Below are 24,045 nucleotides of genomic sequence, written 5' to 3'. Positions count from 1 at the left end.
TATTTTTGAGAGAGAGAAAGAGAGCGCGCGCATGAGCGGGAGAGGGGCGGGGAGAGGGGTGGACAGAGGATCCAAAGCAGGCTCTGTGCTGGCAGGAGCAAGCCCCATGTGGGGCTCAAACTCACAAACTGTGAGACCTTGAGCTGAGCTGAAGTCAGACACTCAACCGACTGAGCCCAACAGGAGCCCCTACAACAGTCAGCGTGGAGAGCAGTGTCTTCACTCTGTTATCTCCTCCTGAGTTGTTGCCCAGCTGGACTTATACCTGTTTTTTTTCTGCCCCCCAAAGTTGAAGAACTTTATTGAAAACTATGACTGATAAAAGCTCCAGATTTTTGCTTTACAGTCCACAGACAACATCTTCCAGATTTCCCTAGTAACGCCCATTCTTGTCACCATTTTAAAAACTCCAAGTTCCAAAACCAAATTCACAAAAACTTTGCTGGCAAAGATTCTGCTCAAAGATCTAGTCTTCCTACTACTACTTTTTCTAAAAAACTTCACATCAGTATCTTTTTTACTATATTCCCTATACTGCACATTACATTGCTGTGTGACATTTATTTTAGGACTAGAAGACTGCACATACCTCTTAATTCCCTTCACCTATTTTGTCCAACTTTCCACCCTCTCCATTCTGGCATCCATTAGTTTGTTTATTCTCTCTAGCTATCTATGTTCCTCATATTTATGAATAAAACTCATAGTTTATACATTCATTAGATGGTTAATTTTTGTGTTTTAGATTCCACACGTAAGTGAAGTCATTCAGTATTTCACTTCCCACAATGCCTTTAGGGTCCTTTCACATTGTCGTACGTAGCAAGATTTCATTTTTTGATGACTAACATTCCATTGTTTTTACATACTGCATCTTCCTTATCCATTCATCTATCAATGGACATTTAGACGGCTCCCATATCATAGCTATTTACAACAGCTAGTAAATATGCTGCAGTGAACATAAGAGTACATGTCTTTTTAAAGGTACATGTGTCTTTTTGAATTACTGGTTTTGTTTTCATTGGATAAATACCTGAAGTGGAACTGCTGGGTTGTAAAATAGTTCTATTTTTCATCTTCTGAGGAACCACCATACTGGTGAAGCCAGAGTGGCTGCACCAATTTATATTCTCACCACAGTGTACAGGGTTCCCTTTTCTTACATCCTCACCAAATACTTACTTCTTGTCTTTTTGACATTAGCTATTCTGACAGGTGTGAGGTGATATATAAAATTGTGGCTTTGATTTGCATTTCCCTGCTGGTTAGTGATGTTGAGCATCTTTTCATGTGCCTGTTGGCCATCTGTATGTCTTCTTTGGAAAAATGTCTATTCAGGTCCTCTGTCCATTTTTTAATCAGTTTGTTTATTTTTTTGATACTGAGTTTTATGAGTTCTTTATAAATTTGGATGTTAGCCCCTTATCGGATATGTAATTTGCAACTACTCTCATTCAGTAGGTTGCCTTTTCATTTTGTTGCTGGTTTCCTTCACTGTGCAAAAGCTTTTTAGTTTGAATATAATCCCATTTATTTTCACTCTTGTTGCCCTTGCCTGAGGAGACAGATCCAAAAAAATATCACTAAGACTGATGTCAAAGAGGTCACCTGCCTGTGTTTCCTTCTAGGTGTTTTATGCTTTTAGGTCTCATATCTAAGTCTTTAATCCATTCTGAGTTGGTTTTCATACATGGTGTAAGAAAGTAACCCAGTTTCATTCCTTTGCATTTTGCTGTCCAGTTTTTCCAACACCATTTCTTGAAGAGACTGTCTTTTCCCCACTGGATGTTCTTGCCCACTTTGTCCGAAATTAATTAACCATGTAAGTGTGGGTTTATTTCTGGTCTCTCTATTCTGTTCCATTGATCTCTGTGTCTGTTTTTATGCCAGTGCCATACTGTTTTGATTATTATAGCTTTAGGACACTTCCCACATAAAATGATACTTCCCACATTGTTCTTCTCTCTCAGGAATTGCTTTGGCTATTTGGGGTCTTCTGTGGTTTCATACAAATTTTAGGATTATTTTCTTCTAGTCCTGTGAAAAAATGCCATTGGTATTTGATAGGAATTGTACTGAACCTGTAGACTGCTTTGGGTCATATGGCTATTGTAACACTGTCACATCTGTACCTTTTAAAGAATGAGCAGCTGCTCTTTTTTTTTAACTCGTATTTAATAAAACAGGGCTAGCTTTTTCATATTTAGTCACTTTCCTATCCCCAAGTCCTATTTCAAAACTTAGAGAAACACACACAGTTGTTCATTTAAAGCTCACCTACACTAGGTGAACTCTTCACACATTAGCACAGTACAGTCAGTGTGTGGCCCATGCTGCAGAAGCCATGTTCAACAATCATATTCACTCCTCAAGAAAACCTTACGGCAAGAGCAAAGGCTTACTGTGATACAAGAAAAACAAAGCAGAGGTATCATTAAGACAGCAGAAAGGGATCAGATGAGTAAGCAGCACAAAGATGAATAAATATTTTTTGTTACTAATCCTTGTAAAAAAGATAGAGCTCAAAAAAGAGCACTGAATATCTACTTTCTCGAAGAAATACAAGACTTATAATAACTTTATTCCTGAAACAAAGTCTGCATGGACTTTAACTGACAGAATAATTCTCTCTCATTTTTTTCCATTACTAGTTTTTGAGCCTTGTTTTCAAACCCTTTTCTCCTGTTTCACTATGCCTTTGATTAGAGACATACCCAATAATCCCCACAGAACATGATATTAGAGGCATGCTTGGGTCTCTCCTTGGAAAGCAGTCATCATAACTTCTACTCAAACACAGGGCTAATTCCAAACTCAGGGACTGCTGGTCTGTACTAACAAACCTTCTAAGCAGTGAAACTGATTTAAGGCCAAAAACTTTGGAAATAATTCCCATTAAACAATGACCTCAAGGCAGTAGTTCTTCAAGCTGCAGATCAAATACATTCATGGTTCAGCAGAGTGCAGTTTACATTCATCTCTAAGTCTGAGATTACAGAATTATTAAGTGGTTTCCATACTGGTTTGAAGTTTGAGTAGTTTCACTGCGTGGACTTAAATATTTTCTTAAAAAACAGGAAACATTCTTTTGTGGACTTTCTAAGCTGATACAGAGCGAACAAGCACAAGAACCAATGGGAAAAAAAGCACAGTTAACAGATTTGTGTCTTTTATATGCCATTTGCAATGAGAGAAGGGATTTCAGTGTAAGTTTTGAAAATGCCTAGAAGCTACTTTCTAAAATGGCACCGTACTTGACATAAACGTTTTTATTTCTATACGACGTATCCAATTCCTATAAGGGAAAAAACAACTACAACTTCTACAGAAAACTGGAGTGATCTCCTGTTATGTGATAAAAGGGCCAGTTTTACCTCCTTATCAAAGTCATGCTCGATGTCTCTGATTACTCCATAGCAGTAATGGAGTGGTCGCCTCCCTCACAGCATGTCTGTGGCACACAGAGTAACTCTTCCTGAGAACATAAACACTGCACTACTAGAATCTCCTAGAAGGAATGGCTCTGGGACTGGTTTAGAAACCCACATAATTTCCTGTTAGTAGGAAGTTATTCTCTAAAGTTTGGGTTCACTCCATGGTAGTTTATGTACTAGAATATTCTATAAATCTCAGAGTCATCTGCCAAATGTTCTTAGTTAAGAATTCGTTGGTTGTTGGAGCGCCTGGGGGGCTCAGTCGGTTAAGCGTCTGACTTCGGTTCAGGTCATGATCTCGTGGTTTGTGAGTTCGAGCCCCACAACAGAGCTCTGTGCTGACAGAGTGGAGCCTGGAGCCTGCTTCAGATTCTGTGTCTCCCTCTCTCTCTCTCTGCCCCTCCCTCTGGTCACACTCTGTCTCTCTCTGTCTCTCTCTCTCTCTCTCTCTCTCTCTCAGAAGTAAAGAAACATAAAAAAAAACAAAGAATTCGTTGGTTGTTTTCAAATAGTCGAAAGTTCCACCTGCTAAGGTGGGTGCAACTTTTGTTCTCTTGTTTCCTTAAACTACAGAAGTAACTGACATTGAGTTTAGATGACACAGCACTTCCTAGGGGCTCGCTAAAGGATGCCCTTCCACAGCCAGTTTGTGCATGGGCAATCTCATGGTACATATATCTATTATTCATCATTAAATAAGCTGTGAACATTACTGAATAATCAGGCTTATTCATTATGCAAGAGAAACCAGGTACACCTGGTTTAAAAAAAAAAAAAAGCCTAAGGTGGGGGAGGGGGGCAGAAAACCTTTCCTTTGTATTTTCCTACTTTCAAAAGCCCAGAGATGAGTCACAACTCTAGGAGCTAGCTACTGTACAGAACTCTATTAAATCAACAAATACATTTCAAAATCTCTAGTGAACATCATAGCTTTCATTTCCCTGTTCTGATAGTAAGCACTGTGGAAAAAGCTTCTGTTAGTAGACCAATCTGTCACTCAATTACCATTATTATGGTATAGTTAGAATAGGAGCATCCTTCTTTCTTAACGCATCTGTTCATCTTAAAAAGAATGTACTCCAAGAGTCGTATGGTTTACTAGCATTACAAGTGATTTACATCATCCAACATACACCTTCTGTAGTTGCTTTCTGAAGAGGCTGAAACATGACATTCTTTTAAGAGGCCCCATAAAAAATTGCTTTTCTTCTAAGTCAACCTTCTTTGGCAAGCAACTGAATTCAGTAAGTAACTCCCCGAAATAAGATTCCTACCTCCAACCGCAGGCAGAGATATTCTAGCACCTGTTTCTTAAGTCTTCAAGTTCCTGTACTGTGCTTGCAGAATCACATTTAGACACAAGAGACACATATTTGAAAACTTTGGTTGTGCGTGTGTCCCCACATAGTATCTCCTAACTATTGTAAAGAGGCGTCCTTATTAGCTAAGTCTCCAAGAGAAGTTCCGTTCTCTGAGGAAAGGCAGTGCCAGCAGCTGCATGCTTCATCTGACTCTGTCCTTGATGGTTTTTACCATTAGACAGCTTTGGTTTAAATTTTTTTGTAATGTTTATTTATCTTTGAGAGATACACACAGCATGAGTAGAGGAGGGGCAGAGAGAGAGAGAGAGAGAGAGAGGGAGACACTGGACCCAAAGCAGACTCCAGGCTCTGAGCTGTCAACACAGAGCCTGACACGAGGCTTGAACTCACGAACTGCGAGATCATGACCTGAGCCAAAGCCAAACGCTTAATCAACCGAGCCACCCAGGCGCCCCTAGACAGCTTTGGTTTATGAGAAAGGAGTTTGGAAAAAAGGTAGCAAGTACACAAACACCACGGAAGGACAGCTACGGGTTTAATTATTTTTCTCTGAAAGACTCAACTGAATTCCCTTTCCAACACCACCTTTACCATATTAAAAAACAAGCCAGAAAAGAAAACAACTCCCCCTCCCCCACAAAACCCACAAACAAGATGGAGAAAAGGGCTGATTTTTCTCTCGGATTCAACGTCCTCACCTTCACAGATGACTCTGTCTCCAAACTCCCAAAGCCCTCTCTGGTCGTCTCACCCACTTCTTTATGAAGATTCACCCAATACAACAAGATAGAAAGGCCACCCGTGCTTCCCAACCCTTTATTTCAGCTGTTCTCAGAGATTCAGTCTGAGACCAGGGCGGAGCACTGCTTCCGGCAGCCTGTTTCTTTCTTCGGACAATTTGCAGCCTCCTCCTCTTGCTCCTACATCTTCCTATGGCAAAAGCAAACCTACCTACCACAGGCCTGTGTCCCGCCAGGGCCGTGAGCCTTGTGAGCCGGGATGGCGCCCAGGGGAATGTGAAACTGCTTCCGTCTCCTGGGCTGTCTGTGGCTCCAGGCTTGAGAGTTGCGGTCACCTCGACTGTTGGGAGGGACCCTCCTCAGAGCCCAGGGCAGATCCGCCTGCCTCTCACACTTTCTGACACCCTATCGACCAGTGCACAGAGGAAGCCTCTCCGAACGCAGGGCCAAGGTTTTGGGGGTGATGAGAAACCCAGAGACAGAAATTAATCTGCAAGGCTCTACTCACCGCTGAACCCTGAGTGCTGACGAACAGACACCCACTTCCTTACCCATGCCAGCGTTTACCAGGGCGCACAAAGAAGATGCGCCAGTAAATAACTAACTGAGTTGCCAAAGCAGAAAAGCAGCCAGGCAGTGTTTAGTGGACTGTGTCTTCTACCCAACGACCACTTCTATCACCGTGTACCAGCCACTGCCACTCCTGCCATCCGCTGCTGTAACATGCAGCCTGAAAGACAGCGCCACTCCTCGGCACCACAAACACTCACAGTGGTCAAGTTCCCTTGGCTTCTCTTTTATCCCAACACCCAACACCACTGCCACCACCACAACACACGTTTGGCTGTGCCACTGCTAAAACGACAGGTAAGAATGAGTGGCAAATGACCAGCATAATAAGGTGCCATGGTTGGACAAGCCTCAGTGAGCAAGGTAGAACAGGCAAGACAAAGGAGACTGGCTGCACTTGAGAAGGCCCCCAAAGGCTAAAGACTGGTAAACAAGATTTCATTTAGTTTAAAAAGTCCAATTGTATACGGGCTTCTAGGCTGAATCAGGGGTCCAGAGCTGGATGGCATTCTGGTCAGTGTACCTCTGGTATCAGACATGAAAACAGGGCTGCAGATCAGAGCCAGAGGCAGGATGGGGCCAGTTGTTGGGTGAATGGTTCAGACTTGAGACAAAGCATATGTGATGGAAGAAAGAAGACGACAAGGAAATCAAGTTGTTAGCAGCACAACTTCAAAATGAAGGAATCAAGAACTCCACCGAGGTGGGAGGGGCCAGGCAAAGTAAGAAGAGTGGCTAACACCAACGGAGAGCTAGATAAACTCTGGTCTTTGGCCTAAGCTGAAGATTCTTCTTACTACAGGATCTGCTAAAGACAGATTAGAAACAAGTAACTGGGAGCACCCGGTTGATGTCCAGAGTGGGCAGGTGAGACAAAGCTACACCTTCTGGCAGCAAATAGACAGAGACTGAATAGGGCCCGCTAGCATTTCCATAGGAGTGTATGAGTCCAAAATAGCTGCCCAAATTTGGCATTGGAAGTGGCCATATTCCCAAGTGAAGTCCCCTAGCAGAGGGATCATGCCTGGAATGTGGAGATAGCTTGTCAAAGTGGAAAGAATGTGGAGATGAGAATCAGACAGAGTTTGCAACTCAATTCTGTCTCTCACTAGCTCACTAGCTGATTCTGGGTGGGTTACTTAACTTCTCTGAACCTCAATTTCCTCATCTGTAAAGTTAAGTTGTCAATAGGTTTTGTATAACAGAACAATAGGTTCTGTAATAATTAAATTAGAGAGCCTCTGTACCGTGCCTAACAGAATCCCTAATTCAATACATGATTGTTCTTACAAATACTTGCAGTAGCATTACTCATGGAAACACTCCTTATATATGTGGTCAGTGGTAACAATGACAGTAATAATAATCCTACCAACAATAGTATGGGCAACTTCAGATTTAACAAGCTAATCTGTTTCTGGTTACACCAGAGAGTCAAACCATGGTTGCTTCTTTTTTTTTTTTTTTAATTTTTTTTTTCAACGTTTATTTATTTTTGGGACAGAGAGAGAGCACGAACGGGGGAGGGGCAGAGAGAGAGGGAGACACAGAATCGGAAACAGGCTCCAGGCTCTGAGCCATCAGCCCAGAGCCTGACGTGGGGCTCGAACTCACAGACCGCGAGATCGTGACCTGGCTGAAGCCGGACGCTTAACCGACTGCGCCACCCAGGCGCCCCAAACCATGGTTGCTTCTAATGGAATTTCCACCTTTACCCCGAGGGCTGATGTTATACCACTGAGTTCTACACCACACAAATCAAATCATCACATCCTTCACTTCCCTCCCACACTCCTTTCCTCAATTGATTTATCAGCACTGACCCTACCGTCCTAGCAATCACTTGGTAGGGAGTTAGCGTTGGTATAGGCAGCAGCTCTTAGGAAGTGGTAAATACAAGTCTGGGTGGTTACTACAAAGGGTCTTGATATGAGAAGGAGGACAAAACTTTTGTTTTTATTTTTCTTTAAAGAAGGCTTCCTGCTCAGCGTGAAACCCAACACAGGGCTTGAATTCACGACCCTGAGATCAAGACCTGGGCTGAGATCAAGAGTCAGATACCCAAGCAACTGCGCCACCCAGGCTCCTGAGGACAGAACTTTTAAAAGGCAGGATATGGTAATCTACAAGTTGTACCTTCTCTTTTGAGTCATCTGCATTTGTATACCACTTTATAGCTCTTATACATGAACTATCTTATTCAACTTCAAAATAACTCTAAAGTAAACAGGATAAATGCTATTATTTCTGGTTTACAGATATGGTAAATGAAGCTCAGAAAAGTTTCAGTGATTTACTCCAGGTCATGCACCATGGAGTGGTGGTACCAGGTTAGAACTCGGATTTTTGGATTTGTAGCTTGGTACCTGACCACTGTAATTGTTTTATAACCTGTGGTTCATGCAGCAGGTACATTTAGTTTTTTAATCTCTTTATATTTAGTATTTTTCTCACTTGATTTTAAAAAAAATTTTTTTTAAGTTTATTTATTTATTTTGAGAGAGACAGACACAGTGTGAGCAGGGGAGGGGCAGAGAGAGAGGGAGAGAGAGAGAACCCCAAGCAGGCTCTGCACTGTCAGTGCCAATCTCATGAACCATGAGACTAAGCCACCCAGGTCCCCCCTCACTTGATTTAAGTTTATTTATTTTGAGAAAGAGAGAAAGAGAGAGAAAGAATGAGCAGGGGAGAGGGAGAGGGAGAGAGAGAACCCCAAGCAGGCTCTGCACTGTCAGCATAGAGCCCAACACAGGGCTCAATCTCACAACTGTGAGATCATGACCTGAGCTGAAATCAAGAGTCAGACGTTCAACCAACTGAGCCACCCGAGAGCCCTGTGATATTTTTCACTTGAAAGAAAGCTCTGATTTCTTAGAAATGTAACTGGCTTCTGAAATGGCTTTATTTCATCTTGTTAATTTTCTAAGTATAGAATTTATTTATATTTATGGAAAAGTAATCTTCTTAAAGTGGATAATTATTTGTTATTATTCAAATTGATTTTCATGTTTCCCAGTTATTTTTAATTGAAAATAGTATGTGTACTGTATTTTTTTATTATTATTTTTAAACGTTTATTTATTTTTGAGATAGAGAGACAGAGAGCAAGTGAGAAAGGGGCAGAGAGAAAGGGACACACAGAATCTGAAGCAGGCTCCAGGCTCTGAACTGTCAGCACAGAACCCAACGCAGGGCTCAAACTCATGAACACTGAGATCGTGACCTGAGCTGAAGTCGTATGCTTAACCAACTGAGCCACCCGGGTGCCCCATGTACTGTATTATGGTGGCAATATTTCCTTTCAGGGGCTAGTAAATGATATACTCCACTGCCATGAGGCATAAATTATTCATTATAAAAAATGCTTTTATGAGTAAGATCATAGGAGGCTTACTGTGGTGGCTTAGGGTTCTACGGGGGCTCATATTTTAATTTTTTTTTAAATGGCAACTTTGTTTCTTACAAGCTAACAAAATACAATTCTCAGTGAAAATAAATGTATTGTAATATTAAAATGGGCCAGCTACGGAAATCTACAGTGCATCATATATTATTTGTTAGCCAGTGTGACATTTCTAGCACAGCAGGCAGTTCAGGCAATTTTAAAGTTTTAAAAATTGTGTAGTCTGGCAATTCTAATCATTCTAATCCAATACACATTGTTTTACATTGAATTCAACGTCTAAACAGGTATCTTTGTACCAGTAGCTATCCTTCCAGATTGCTCAATATCCTCTGTTAATTTTATGGTCTTAAATGTATAATACAAACACATATGTTTTAATTCCTCTTTCAGAGCAAATCCTCTCCTGTCACATAGGTTTTGTGTCTAAACAACATTTCAGCACAGATTGTTATCAAATATGAGGTCCCTATCTGAAATAAACATTTTTGGTCAACTGGGAATGAATGATGCTTTGTTCACTACAAAAATGGATTCAGAGAGGCAATATTCAAGGCGAACAGAATGAAGGAAACCACCTTATCCTTACTAGTCAAGGAAGCAAAGGCTTTCCATCCTATTCTTTGGCTTTGCCATCCAAACATGATCACTTACCAAGTGGCAAAAACGCAAGACGGTTTCCAGCCATGGAGAGCTCATTGAGGCTGGGCAGCTGGCAGAGATGACGGGGCACACACCATAGACGATTTCGGTCCACAGTGAGGTACTGCAGAGAAAGGCACAGGTGAAGCCTCTCGGGTAAAGTTAGCAAACGATTGGTAGAAATGTCTAGTGTCTGCAGCTCCTTCAAATCGCCAACCTCTACAACCAAAATCAAAATTAAGATAAATCGCATTCTGATTAAATTAAGTGAATAAAATGAATCAATACTGTAACAGTTCAAACAAATAAAATCAGTAGCTGCCATGATTTCCAGAAACATGAATGCTGAAGTATGCAAATAATCCAACAGAGGTAGGTGTCTTTAAATTAGCCTGCCAACGTTTTTTTCTTAATGGAAAAGAGGGCTAGCTTGGAAAGGGGAGAGATACAAGGTAGTGAACATGAGCCAGAAGTCTGTCACTAGGGCTTCTGCTTCTTGATGAAATCGAAAGTTGTTGCTAGTGTGGGAAAAGAACAGTTACAGTCACTTCAAGGTGAAGTGACTTTGCTACATTTGTGACTTCTATCTAAGTAAACAGTAGGAGACTTAAAAATATATAGTATCCCAGGGAGCGTATCTTGTTCATATGAACTAAACAGAAAAACTTTTGGACAAAAAATTAGGATGTCTTGTGGAAATTTTCACCATGGTGAAGAATATAATAAGATTAAATTATCGGTAGGTAACATTTTTAGATATTGTCCAAGCATGTGGTTCTTTATTACAAACCCACTCAAAGTGTACACATCCTATGAAGATTTATTTTAATTCCACCCAAATGAAGTCCTTCCATTTACTTCAATATGTCCTCATTGTCAATACCCATAATTGTAATCTGTTCCATGGGGAGTACAATTATGCCAAGTCTGAAGGTTGGGAGGTTGTTACAAGGTACTTTGTCCTTCTCAGTTAAAACCACCCCCAAGCCTCTCTGGGCAGGGTAAGTTCTGCTAAGCGATCTCTAAGGAAAGGACATTTATTCTGTCAGGACAGCACAATCCACTCAAGCCTCTACAGGAAGCCCTGTGTAGGGCAAGTCTACTTCTTCCTCATCATGAACTTCCAAGTTGAAGACCTCAGTGGCCATCTCTTGGCCTTCTCTAACCCTGACACTGTTCCAGGAGTCAGTCCTCTCAGGGTAAAGTTTCCTGCTTACCTGCTAAGGTTTCCTGCTACTTTACTGCACCCCATTGGGCACATCCCAGTTTGTTCAGGGCTAGGGTTAGTATTAGCAATGTCTTCTCTACTGGACAGAAAGTCTTCTACCCTCTTGGATGCCCAGTTATACAGATTACCTTTTCTTACTGCTACAGACCAGGGGTTGGCAAACTAGGGCTCATCGGCAAACTCTGGCCCATGGTGCACTTCTGTACTGCTTGCAAGCTAAAACTGGCTTCTACATTTTGTTTTTATTATTATTTTTTAAATTTTAGACACAGAGAGAACACCAACAGGGGGAAAGGGGCAGAGAGAGAGAGAGAGAGAGAGAGAGAGAGAGAGAGAGAGAATCTTAAGCAGGCTCCATGCTCAGTGCAGAGCCCAATGCAGGACTCAATCCCACAACCCTAGGATCATGATCTGAGCCAAATTCAAGAGTTGGATGCTTAATGGACTAAGCCACCCAGACACCCAAGTTTTTATATTTTTAAAAGGTGACTGGGGTGCTTGGGTGGCTTAGTCTGTTAAGTGTCTGATTCTTATATTCAGCTGCAATCATGATCCCACGGTCATGGGATTGAGCCCCACAATCGGGCTCTGTGCTCAGCATGGAGACTACTTGGGATTCTCTCCCTCCTGCCTCTGTCCCTCCCCTACTTGCACATGCTCACTCTCTTGCTCTCTCTCTCTCTTTCTCAACAAATAAATAGATAGATAGAAATATAAATAAATAATAAAAGGTGGCAAGAAAAACCCAACGAAGGCAAAAAAGAATACATGGCAGAGACTGTATGTGGCCTGCAAAGCTTAAAAATATTTACTATCTTGCCATTTACGGAAAAAGTTGGTCAGTCTTTGTTAGAGATGGCTACCTGGAGTATTTTTAGTAACTATTTTTAATAAAAAATAGTACTAGTACAAAATGTATTAATTTCTAGTTATTTTTATATTACAAGGGATTTATGCTAGGGAATTCATACTTTATTCCACAATTTCCCTAATACTGGACAACGCATGCATTTGCAAAAGGGCAGGGAGGATTCAGGGAACAGTCTGTGATGCTTAATTGGAGTTTTGTTCTATTTGAACCAAACTGGTGCACACAGGAGTCAATTTCATTCTTGTTTCCATTAGCACAGCATTTCATTTAGGTATATCTGCCTATCTACCTACCTAATTCACACCAAAAAATGCTTCTGATTTGGGTAGTATGGGGTGAGGAAGTTGAGGGAAGAATCATTATGTTCTAGAATTGAATAAATAGCACCAAGAAGCTTTCCTGACATCACTTTATAAAGTGATTATAGGAGTGAAATGGGATGGAAATACAACCAATCAGCTACACACCACGGGGCAAGGCGTCAGAGAAAAAAGAGACCAGGTCTCCACCACTGAGAATTGCATTACGTATAAAAGACAATGCATGATAGGAGGTCAGAGAAAGAGGAGGTAGATGAGGGGCTGGAGAAGCTTTTGCAAAGCCTGGAGGAGACAACAACTTGAATAGGTGAAAAGAAAAATGGATATAGCATTCCCAGCAGGGGGCGGGGGTGGGACTGAAAGATCTGGAAAGGCATGGAAGTGAAATAACAAATACAGCACACACAATGGGCCATTTGGAACCTAACAAATATCTATGGGAGAAGAGTAGGAAATAAGTTCAATGCGAAAGGCTTCATGGAGGCATGAGTAGTAATGAATAGTGGGTAGAGAAGCTTGGGTTTACTGTAGTGAGAACACGACATTTCCTGAAGATTCTTGAAGACGAACAGCACTCTTTTGAAAAAACTAGAATGATGGATATATAAAAAGCAATGGAATGGAAAGAGATTCTAGGCTGAGAAAACAAGTAGACATTTGATGAGAACAGAGGCAGCGTGACAAATTCAAAGAATTCCAGAAACATTTTAAGAAAAGCATCAAGTATGCTTGATTAGAAACAGAAAATAGTGAAATAAAAACTGGTCAAGGATAATTTTAGCGTTTCTAGATTACTACACTCTAAGTATGGTGATGCCAATGTCAAAAACTTTATTTTTTATGAAAAGACTAAAATTATACCAATACTTTTGAACTGCAGCATCTATTAAACCATGTATTTAAAGAAATTTGAAAAATCTATCAAAAATCACAAGGGAGCAAGCAAAATAAATTATTTTAATCATTATTTCCAAAATAATTAAAGTTGTAAAAAAGTATTTTGATGTGGCTGCAAAAATTATGAAGGCTTGCAATTATCCACCATTTTGATTCATCACTGCCTTATTGTATTGTGAGATGGGGAAATAATACGTGATTATGATTTAAAATTTTCCATAACGTGATGATTTACTTTTTACAGTGGTAACAGATCAATATTTATACTCTGCTTTTTCAGACATGCACACATATTTCAGATACTAAAATTAATAACATTTCTGACAAAAAAAAAGGGAAACACAATACTGTCAGTACCAAAGGTCAAAGGACTAAGGAACTGGAAGGATACGAAAAGCTGACATTTCTTACTTCCTATATGAGATGAATAAAAAGCATTTTATTAAATCTGAAACATGCAGGACTGCATATATTAAATGAACAAATACAACAAAAGGACGTTATTCTTAGTAGCTTATTATTTAGGCCTTTCAAACTGTTGCAAAAAACTCAAACTATTATTTCAACTGAAGTACTGAGTTGAGTACTATGTATAATGTGTTTGGAAAATTATTTTGTCATACTATGAAAGTATGTGAGGAAGAGAAATAAAATTAAATAGCTTCTAGGCAGACTCAATTAAGCCTGATTTTCATGACCATTTTATACCAGGACATAAATCTAAAACTACACATGGTTATCTTAACTTCAATAATTGATTAAAAAATATACTTGCTTAAGCTCAGCCAACAGAAAATACATTTTTAGAAAGTAATGGAGTCAAACAATCTGAGAATTTAACATTTTTTAAGTTTATGTATTTATTTTGAGAGAGAGGGAGAGAGAGAGAGAGAGAGAGAGAGAGAGAGAGAATCTAAGGCAGGCTTTGCGCTGTCCATGTAGAGCTCAATGTGGGACTCAAACTCATGAACCATGAGATCATGACCTGAGCTGAAGTGGGACACTTAACTGACTGAGCCACCCAGGTGCCCTTAAGATTCTAACTTACACAAAAGAAACAAGAAATAAGCCTGGGGATAGCAACACTTCAGGAGAAATAAAGAAACAGAATCGTAAGTGTGGACTCAAGCTAAAAACTAGGCAACTGTCAGCCAAATATAAATCTAGCAAATGTGGTCAAGTCGGAAGATTACACTGAGGCCAGGACAATAGGATGCTCTTAAGTAACTCTGCTGCTCTTCCTTCATTCCTGAAAATCTGAGATTCCTGCTTTTATCAGTTCAGTCAGACTGAAAAACTTAGTGTTTCTTGTAGAGCAGGTATGCTGACAACAACTTCTCTTAGTTCTCCTTTATCTGGAAGTGTCATTATCACTGTAATTTCCTAAAGATTATTTTCATTAGATATAGAATTCTAGGTTGGCCATTTGTTTCTCTCAGTACATCTTTAAAAATGTTCCACTGTCCTCTAGCTTCCATAGTGTCCAAGGAAAACCCCACAGGTACTTGAATCATTTCTTTAAGTACTTTCAAGATGTGTTCTTTGACTTTAGTCATTAACAGACTGACTATATCTGTACATGACTTTCTTTGGATTTATCCTAGTTGGGGTCACAGCTGAGTTTTTTAAGTAAACTCGACACTCAATTTGGGACTTGAACTCACAACCCCAAGATCAAGAGTTACATGCTCTACCAATGGAGCCAGCCAGGCCCCCTTAGCTGAGCTTTTTAAGCCTATAAATTTAGGTCTTTCATCAAATTTTCTAAGTTTTAGCCATTATGCCTTCAAATTTAAGAGTTATTATAACTGAGTAATCTAATAGACTACTTACTTACTTTTCTTCTTTTAAGTTCTTTAAGATATGCATGACTGCTGAAGGCAAAAAACAAAGCATTACCTGGTATGATTTTCAATGTATGAAGATGTACTACTTCTGATAAGTATAACACAAAGGTCAGTGGAGGAAAGCAAAAGGAGTTTCCACAAAGATTTTGAAAGATATGTATAATGTGACTTCTAATGCAATAAGCCAAAAATAAAATAAATTTTAAAAGAGATAAACCTATAAAACTAATAAATGAATTAAAATAGAATACTAAAACATATTTAAACAACAGGAAAGGCAGGAAAGAGGGAATAAAGAAACAAAACTAGAGGTTACAAACAGAAAACTAATAATAAAATGGTAGGCCTAAATCTAAAGAGGTCAATAATAACATTAAAAGGAAATAGCCCAGGGGCGCCTGGCTGGCTCAGTCAGAGGAGCACATGACTCTTGCTCTTAGAGTTGTGAGTTCAAGCACCACATGGGATGTAGAGATTACTTAAATAAAAAACCAACAAACCAGATTTTAAAACAAAGACTGTAACAAGAGATAAATAAGGGCATTATATCCTAATTAAGGGGGTTATCCATCAAGAAGATCTAACAGTTGTAACTATGTATGCCCCCAACTTTGGAGTACCCAAATATATAAAAAAATTAATAATAAACATGAACTCATTGATAATAATACCATAATACTAGGAGGCCTTATTACCTCACTTACAGCAATGGACTGATCTTCTAAGCAGAAAATCAACAAGAAAACAATGGTTTTGAATGACACAGTGGACTGGATGGACTTAACAAATATATTCAGAACATTTCATCCTAAAGCAACAGAATATACATTCTTTTCAAGCACACACAAAACATTCTCGACCACTGGGTAAGGAAAGGGGAAAAAAATAGTTTCAAACAGAGAGGGAGGCAAACCATAAGAGACTCTTAAATACAGAAAACAAACTGAGGGTTAATGGGAGGGGGAGGGGGTAAATGGGTGATGGACATTGAGAAAATGGGTGATGGGCACTTCTTGGGATGAGCACTGGGTGTTTTATGTAAGCAATGAATCACGGCAATCTACTCCCAAAACCAAAGAGCACACTGTACACGCTGTATGTTAGCTAACTTGACAATAAATTATATTTTAAAACAAAAACAAAAACAAAAAACAAAGAAACATTCACTAGAATAGAACACATATGGGGTCAAAAATTAGCCCTCAACCTCAGTCGGTTAAGTGGCCGACTTTGGCTCAGGTCATGATCTCACGGTTCATGAGCTTGAGCCCCACATCAGGCTCTGTGCTGACAGCTCAGAGCCTGGAGCCTGCTTCGGATTCTGTGTCCTCAACTCTCTCTGCCCCTTCCCGGCTCGTGCTCTGTCTCTCTCACTCTCAAAAATAAATAAAATATTTTTAAAAAAATTGGCCCTCAACAAGTACAAAAAGATCAAGATCATACCATGCATATTTTCAGATCACAATGCCATGAAATTTGAAATCAACCACAAGAAAAAAATAAAATACGTGGAGGTTAAAGAATATCTAGTAAAGAATGAATGGGTTGACCAGGAAATTAAAGAAGAAATAAATGAAAAACTAAAAAAAAAGCAAATATCATGAGGACACCAACTCAAAGAGACTACCGGATTGGATTGAAGTACAAGATCTTAGTATAGAAGGAATCCATTTTTTAAATTTATTTTTTTATTTTAGAGAGAGAGAGTGTGTGTGAGTGAGGCAGAGGGGTGGAGGAAGAGGGAGGCAGAGAGAGAGAGGAGAGAGAATCTAAAGCAGGCTCCATGCTCAGTGCAGAGCCTAACATGGGGCTTGATCCCATGATCCTGGGATCATGACCTGAGCCAAAATCAAGAGTTGGATGCTCAACTGACTGAGTTATCCAGGAGCCCCTAAAAGGAATCCATTTTAAATATAAATACAAAGATTAAATATAAAGTGATAAAAACATGTATCATGCAAACAACAACCAAAAAGAAAAAAAAAAGCTGGGCCTTCCAGTAGGATGGAGTGAGAAGGTTGCCAAATCTTCTCCTAAAAAGAAGTAACTATAAACTATCAAAAGCAACCATTTCAGTACTCTGGAAACTGACCAAAAGTTTTCAACAAATGGAGAAGCACTTATTCATGAAAAATGACAGCACTTCCAATAAAAAGAGTGGAAATATGTGGGATGCTTCCTTGGGGTGGCTCCTATCACTCCACCCAGCTTGGTTGGTACAATAGTTCTAATATGGCAGGGCAGAGTACAAACAACCAGCAGTTTCACTGCTGGAGGGGGCTGACATGATTTGAAATGAAAAGTGAAAAACCTACTGTGCTTAATAATTTGTCATAATCTTGGTCACAAGTGAACATGGGAGGCCAATGATTTTATGAGGCTGAGGGATGTTCTTGGTTGAGGCAAGCACTAAATTGGGCAGATAGGCCATTTAACAAGGAGGTATGGGATATGAAACAGGAAGAAATTTGACAGACTCTCCACATATACCACACTGAGAGGAAGTCATGAGCAAACACAGGGAACACCAGACAGGGTTCAAGTGATTTACAAATTCTAGGTCTACAGAGAATTTGCAAGCATGCACATGGGAGAAAAGAGAGAGCCCAACAGAAAATAATAGGGTACATCTGGAAACTGCCTAAATGTTAAATGGGTTTCTGAATCCCCACACAGATCCACTGACAGAGAATAGAAGTCTTACTAGCTCAAGGTGTTCAACCACCAAGCTACATAGATCAAATCCTAATAAGTTAGTCTTAAAACTAAAACAAAAAGGAAAAAAAAAAAACAGAGAAATCAGTGGTCACACACTGTAGGGGAAATGGATTTCATATTTTTAGTCCAGGCAAATTACTATGAATATCAAATTGGTACACAGAAATAGCAATAATCCTCATGTAGTAAAAAAAAAAAATCAGAATCCAGAGTTACTACATTATTTAAAGTGTCCATTAAAAATTACAAAATATGTGGGTCGCCTGGGTGGCTCAGTCGGTTAAGCGTCTGACTTCGGCTCAGGTCGTGATCTCGCGGTCTGTGAGTTCAAGCCCCGCGTCAGGCTCTGTGCTGACCACTCAGAGCCTGGAGCCTGTTTCGGATTCTGTGTTTCCCTCTCTCTCTGACCCTCCCCCGTTCATGCTCTGTCTCTCTCTGTCTCAAAAATAAATAAATGTTAAAAAAATTTTTTTTTAAATTACAAAATATGCAATAAGACAAGAAAATATAACCCATACACAGGAAAACATTAATAAACAGAAAATGATTCTAAGTGGATCCAGATGTTGAATGTAGCAGACAATGACTTCAAACCAGCTGTAATAAATATATTGAAAGAACTAAAAAGAATGGCACCTGGCTGGCTTAATTGGTAGAGCAGGCGACTCTTGATCTTGGGGTTATGAGTTCAAGTCCCACACTGGGCTAGAACTAACTTTAAAAAATAAAAAAAAGAACTAAAAATAACAAGTTCAAAGAAGGAAAGTATGATGAAGTCACACACACACACACACACACACACACACACACACACACACAACACCTAAAAACCAATTATAAGAAAACTAGAAAATTCACAAATATGTGGAAATTAAACAACATGCTACTGAAAAACCAATGAGCCAAAGAAGAAATCAAGAGAAAACTTTTTAAAAAGCCTTGAGACAAATGAAAATGGAAATAAAATATACTGAAACTTATATGAGGTACAGCAAAAGCAGTTCTAAGAGGAATATTCATAGCAAAAAAATTCCAACATCAAGAAACCAGAAAAACTCCAGCAATTTAATTTTATATCTTAAGGAACTAGAAAAAGAAAAACAAATAAAGCCCAAAGTTAACAGAAACAAGGAAATAATAAAGATCAGAGCACAAATAAAAGAAATAGAAAAGATTAATCAAACTAGGAGCTGGTTCTTTGAAACAATAAACAAAATGGTCAAGCCTTTAGGTAGACTCACCAAGAAAAAACAAGAGGACTCTAATTAGAAATAAAAGAGGAGACTTACAACTGATACCACAAAAATACAAAGGATCACACGAGACTACTAAGAACAATAATATACCAACAAATGTGACAATTTAGAAGAAATGGATAAATTCCTAGAAAAATACAACCTACCAAGAATGAATCATGAAGAAACAAAAGATCTGAACAGACCATTTACTAGTAAGGAGATTGAATCAATAATCAAAAACTTCCCAACAAAGGTTCAGGACCAGATGGCTTTCCTGATGATTCTACCAAATATTCCAAGAAAAATTAACAGCAATCCTTCTCAAACTCTTCCAAAGAATAGAAGAGGAGAGAGCGCTTCAAAACTCATTTTATGGGGCCAGCATTACCTTGAGATACCAAAACCAGAAATGCTCCAAGAAAAGAAAATTACTAGCCAATATTCCTGAAAAACAACACAAAAATTCTCAACAAAATATTAGCAACCTGAGTTCAACAATACATAAAAGGATCATATACCATGATCAAATGGGCACTAATCCCAGGGATGTAAGGATAGTTCAATATCCTCAAATCAATGTAATAACACCACATTAACCAAATAAAGGATAAAAATCATATGATCATCTCAATAGATGCAGAAAAAGCATTTGACAAAATTCAACACTGTTTCATAATAAAACTTTCAAAAAACAGGGCACAGAGGAAATTTACCTCAACATATTAAAGGTCATATATGATGCCCACAGCTAACATCATACTCAATGGTGAAAAGCTGAAAGCTTTTCCTCTAAGATGAGGAAAAGACAAGAATGCCCACTCTTAACACTTTTATTAACATAGTATTGGAAATCCTAGTAAGATCGATTAAGCAAGAAAAAGAAACAAAAAAGCATCCCAACTGGAAAGAAAGAAGTACAACTGTCACTACTTCAGATGACATTATATAGAGAACATTCTAATGACTCTACCAAAAAACTGTTAAACTAATAAACAAATTCAATAAAGTTATAGCTTACAAAATCAATATATAAAAATCTGTTGCATTTTAATACACTAATAATGAACTATCAGAAAGAGAAATTTAAAAAACAGTTCCATTTCCAATTGCATCAAAAAGAAAAAAAAACTAGAAATAAATTTAACAAAGGAGGTGAAAGACCTGTACATTGAAAACTATAAGACACTGATGAAAGAAACTGAGGAAGATACAAATAAATAGAAAGATATACTGTGCTCATGAATTTAAAGACTACTGTTAAAATGTCCATACTACCCAAAGCAATCTACAGATTCAATGGAAACCCTATCAATGCCATATCAATGGCATCCTTCACAGAAATAGAACATATAATCCTGAAACTCGTATGGAACTACAAAACCCCAAATAGCCAGAGCATTCCTGAAAAAGAACAAAGTTGGAGGTATCACACCCCCTGGTTTCAAACTATATTACAAATGATAGTAATCAAAAAGCATGATATTGGCATAAAATAGACATAAAAATCCATGGAACAGAACAGAGAGCCCAGAAGTAAACGTGGTCAATTAATTTACAACAAAGGAGTCAAGAACAGACAATGGGGACAGAAGTGTCTTCAATAAATGGTGTTGAGAAAACTGGACAGCCACATTTAAAAGAACAAAAGTGGGCAACTATCTTACACCATACAGAAAAATAAACTCAAAATGGATTAAAGAATGTAAGACCTGGGGCGCCTGGGTGGCGCAGTCGGTTAAGCGTCCGACTTCAGCCAGGTCACGATCTCGCGGTCCGTGAGTTCGAGCCCCGCGTCAGGCTCTGGGCTGATGGCTCGGAGCCTGGAGCCTGTTTCCGATTCTGTGTCTCCCTCTCTCTCTGCCCCTCCCCCGTTCATGCTTTGTCTCTCTCTGTCCCAAAAATAAATAAAAAATGTTGAAAAAAAAATTAAAAAAAAAAAAAAAAGAATGTAAGACCTGAAACCATACTCCTAGAAGAAAACAGGCAGTAAGCTCCTTTGATCAGTCCTGGTGATGATTTTTTTTGAATCTGACACCAAAAGCTAAGGCAACCAAAGCAAAAATAGCCAAGTGGGACTACATCAAACTAAAAAACTTCTGCACAGCAAAGGAAACCATCAACAGAATGAATAAGCAACCCAATGAATGGGAAAAAAAATATTTCTAAACTATATATCTGATAAGGGGTTAATGTCCCAAATAAGTAACTCCTACAGCTCAACAGCAAAAAAAGACCCAATGTAATTTAAAAATGGGCAGATTTGAACAAACATTTTTCCAAAGAAGACATACAGATAAGACAGCAGACGTATGAAAACATGCTTAGCATCACTAATCATCAGGGAAATGCAAATCAAAACCACAAATGTGATACCATCTGATATCTGTTAGATTGGCTATTATAAAAAAAGACAAGAAATAACAAGTGTTGGAGAGGATGTGGAGTAAAAGGGACTCTCTCATGCATTGTTGCTGAGAAGATAAATTGGTGCAGCTACTACGGAAAATAGCATGGAGGTTCCTCAAAAAATTAAAAATAGAACTACCATATGATCTAGCAATTCCACTTATGAGTATTTATCCAAAGAAAAATGTACTCAAAAGGATATATGCACCTCCTTGTTCACTTCAGTGATAGCCAAGATATAGAAACAACCTAAGTACCCATTGATGGATGAATGGATAAAGAAAATGTGTAATGGAATATTATTCAGCCATAAAAAAGAATGAAATCTTGCCATTTGTGACAACATGATAGACTTTGAGGGCATTATGCTAAGTGAAATAAGTAAGGGAGAGACAAATACCATATGATACCACTTATATGTGGAAACTTAAAAAAAAGCTCATAGGGGCGCCTGGGTGGCTCAGTCGGTTAAGCGTCCAACTTCAGCTCAGGTCACGATCTCGCAGTCCGTGAGTTCGAGCCCCGTGTCGGGCTCTGTGCTGATGGCTCAGAATCTGGAGCCTGCTTCAGATTCTGTGTCTCCCTCTCTCTCTGCCCCTCCTCCATTCATGCTCTGTCTCTCTCTGTCTCAAAAATAAATAAACGTTAAAAAAAATAAAATAAAATAAAAAAGCTCATAGATACAGAAAACAGAACAGTGGTTGCTGGGGGTGGGGGTCAGACAGGCAAAATAGGAGAAGGGGGTCAAAAGTATAAATTTCCAGTTATAAAATAAAGTCATACAGATTTAATGTACCGTATTCATGACTATAGTTAGTAATACTATATTGCATATTTGAAAGTTGGTAAGAGAGATGGGGTGCCTGGATGGCTCAGTTGGTTAAGCATCTGACTTCAGCTCAGGTCATGATCTCGTGGTTCATGAGTTCCAGCGCCACACGCAGAGTGTCAGCTGTGCTGACAGCTCAGAGCCTGGAGCCTGCTTTGGATTCTGGGTCTCCCTCTCTCTCAGTCCCTCCCCTGCTCACACTCTGTCTCTTTCTCTCTCTCAAAAATAAATAAACATTAAAAAAAAAGGAAGTTGGTAAGAGAATAAATCTTAAAAGTCCTCATCACAAGAAAAAAATTTTTTATAACTATAGTGATGGATGTTACCTAGGCTTATTGCAGTGATCATTTTGCAGTATACACAAATATCAAATAATTATGTTGTACACTTGAAACTAATATAATGTTATATGGCAATTATACCTCAAATAAAAATGAAAAAATGTCAATAGAAGGCAATATAGGAGATACAGAGGAACATAATAGATATGAGTTGTGTAGAATACGAATAGCAAAATGTATGATGTAAACACATCCTTATCAACAATTACTGTGAATGCCAACAAACAAAACCCAATCTAACAAGAATGTCAGATGGTCTAAGAAACGCCATGTTGTCTTTAAGAAGCACACTTTAGATTTAACTTTACAAATAGGCTGAAAGTAAAACGGATGCAAAAAAACATAAACCATGCAAAAAACAACAAGAAGAGAAATAGACTAGCTATATTCATATCAGAAAAAAGACATTAAAGCAAAAATATTATTAAGAGACAAATAGGAACATTTCATGACAATAAAACGATTAGTCCCTCTGGAATGTATAACAATTTATAAGTACATAGACTCTAAAGACCCAAACATACATAAAGCAAAAACTGACAGAACAGAAAGGAAAAGTAGAGCTTCTAATACATTATTCTCAATAACTGATAGAACATCTAGACAGAATATAAACAAGGATGCATAAAACTTATACTACACTATCAACCCATAGACCTAATTTGACATTTACACAACACTACAGCAGAATATACCTTCTTTTCAGGTATACATGGTACATTCTCCAGTAAAGACCATTCACTCGACCAAAAAACAAGTCTCATATTTAAAGGTATTGAAATGAGGAGCACCTGCCTGGCTCAGTCAGTTAAGCGTCCGACTTCAGCTCAGGTCATGATCTCACAGTTTGTGGGTTCAACCTCCACATCAGGCTGTATGCAGACAGCTCAGAGACTGGAGCCTGCTTTGGATTCTGTGTCTCCCTCTCTCTCTGCCCCTCCCCTGCTGATGCTCTCTCTCTCTCAAAAATAAGCATAAAAAAAATTTTTTTTTTAAATTTAAAGGTGTTGAAATCATACAAAGTATGTTCTGTAAACAAAATGAAATTAAGTTAGAAATCAGTACCAGGAAGAAGTCTGAGAAATTCCCATTATTTGGAAATTTAAATAACACTCTTCTAAACAACCCACAAATAAAAGAAATTATAAGGAAAATTACAAAATATTTTGATGAAATGAAAACAGTGCAACATATCACAATTTATGGGATACAGTTAAGGAAGTGCTTAGTGTAAAA

At 38.8% G+C, this 24,045-nt stretch overlaps 1 protein-coding gene across 5 annotated transcripts in view; it reads right to left on the bottom strand.

Moving 5' to 3' along the window:
• The window catches only part of LRRC28 (leucine rich repeat containing 28), a 182,614-nt gene that overhangs the window by 49,367 nt on the left and 109,202 nt on the right, over positions 1-24,045 (bottom strand). For 4 of the 5 annotated variants that reach the window (XM_047862309.1, XM_047862308.1, XM_047862311.1 and 1 more), the window contains one exon: positions 10,127-10,333. The exons of the other annotated variant lie outside the window; for it this stretch is intronic. In XM_047862309.1, the coding sequence (XP_047718265.1) occupies positions 10,127-10,333 (207 nt within the window). The remainder of the gene's footprint in view (positions 1-10,126; positions 10,334-24,045) is intronic. 5 annotated transcript variants of the gene reach the window in all.

The sequence above is a fragment of the Prionailurus viverrinus genome, chromosome B3, assembly GCF_022837055.1.
Source record: "Prionailurus viverrinus isolate Anna chromosome B3, UM_Priviv_1.0, whole genome shotgun sequence".
NCBI classification, from domain to species: domain Eukaryota; kingdom Metazoa; phylum Chordata; class Mammalia; order Carnivora; family Felidae; genus Prionailurus; species Prionailurus viverrinus.
Note: the sequence above shows the minus strand (reverse complement) of the source record. Positions and strands in the feature narration are given on the sequence as shown.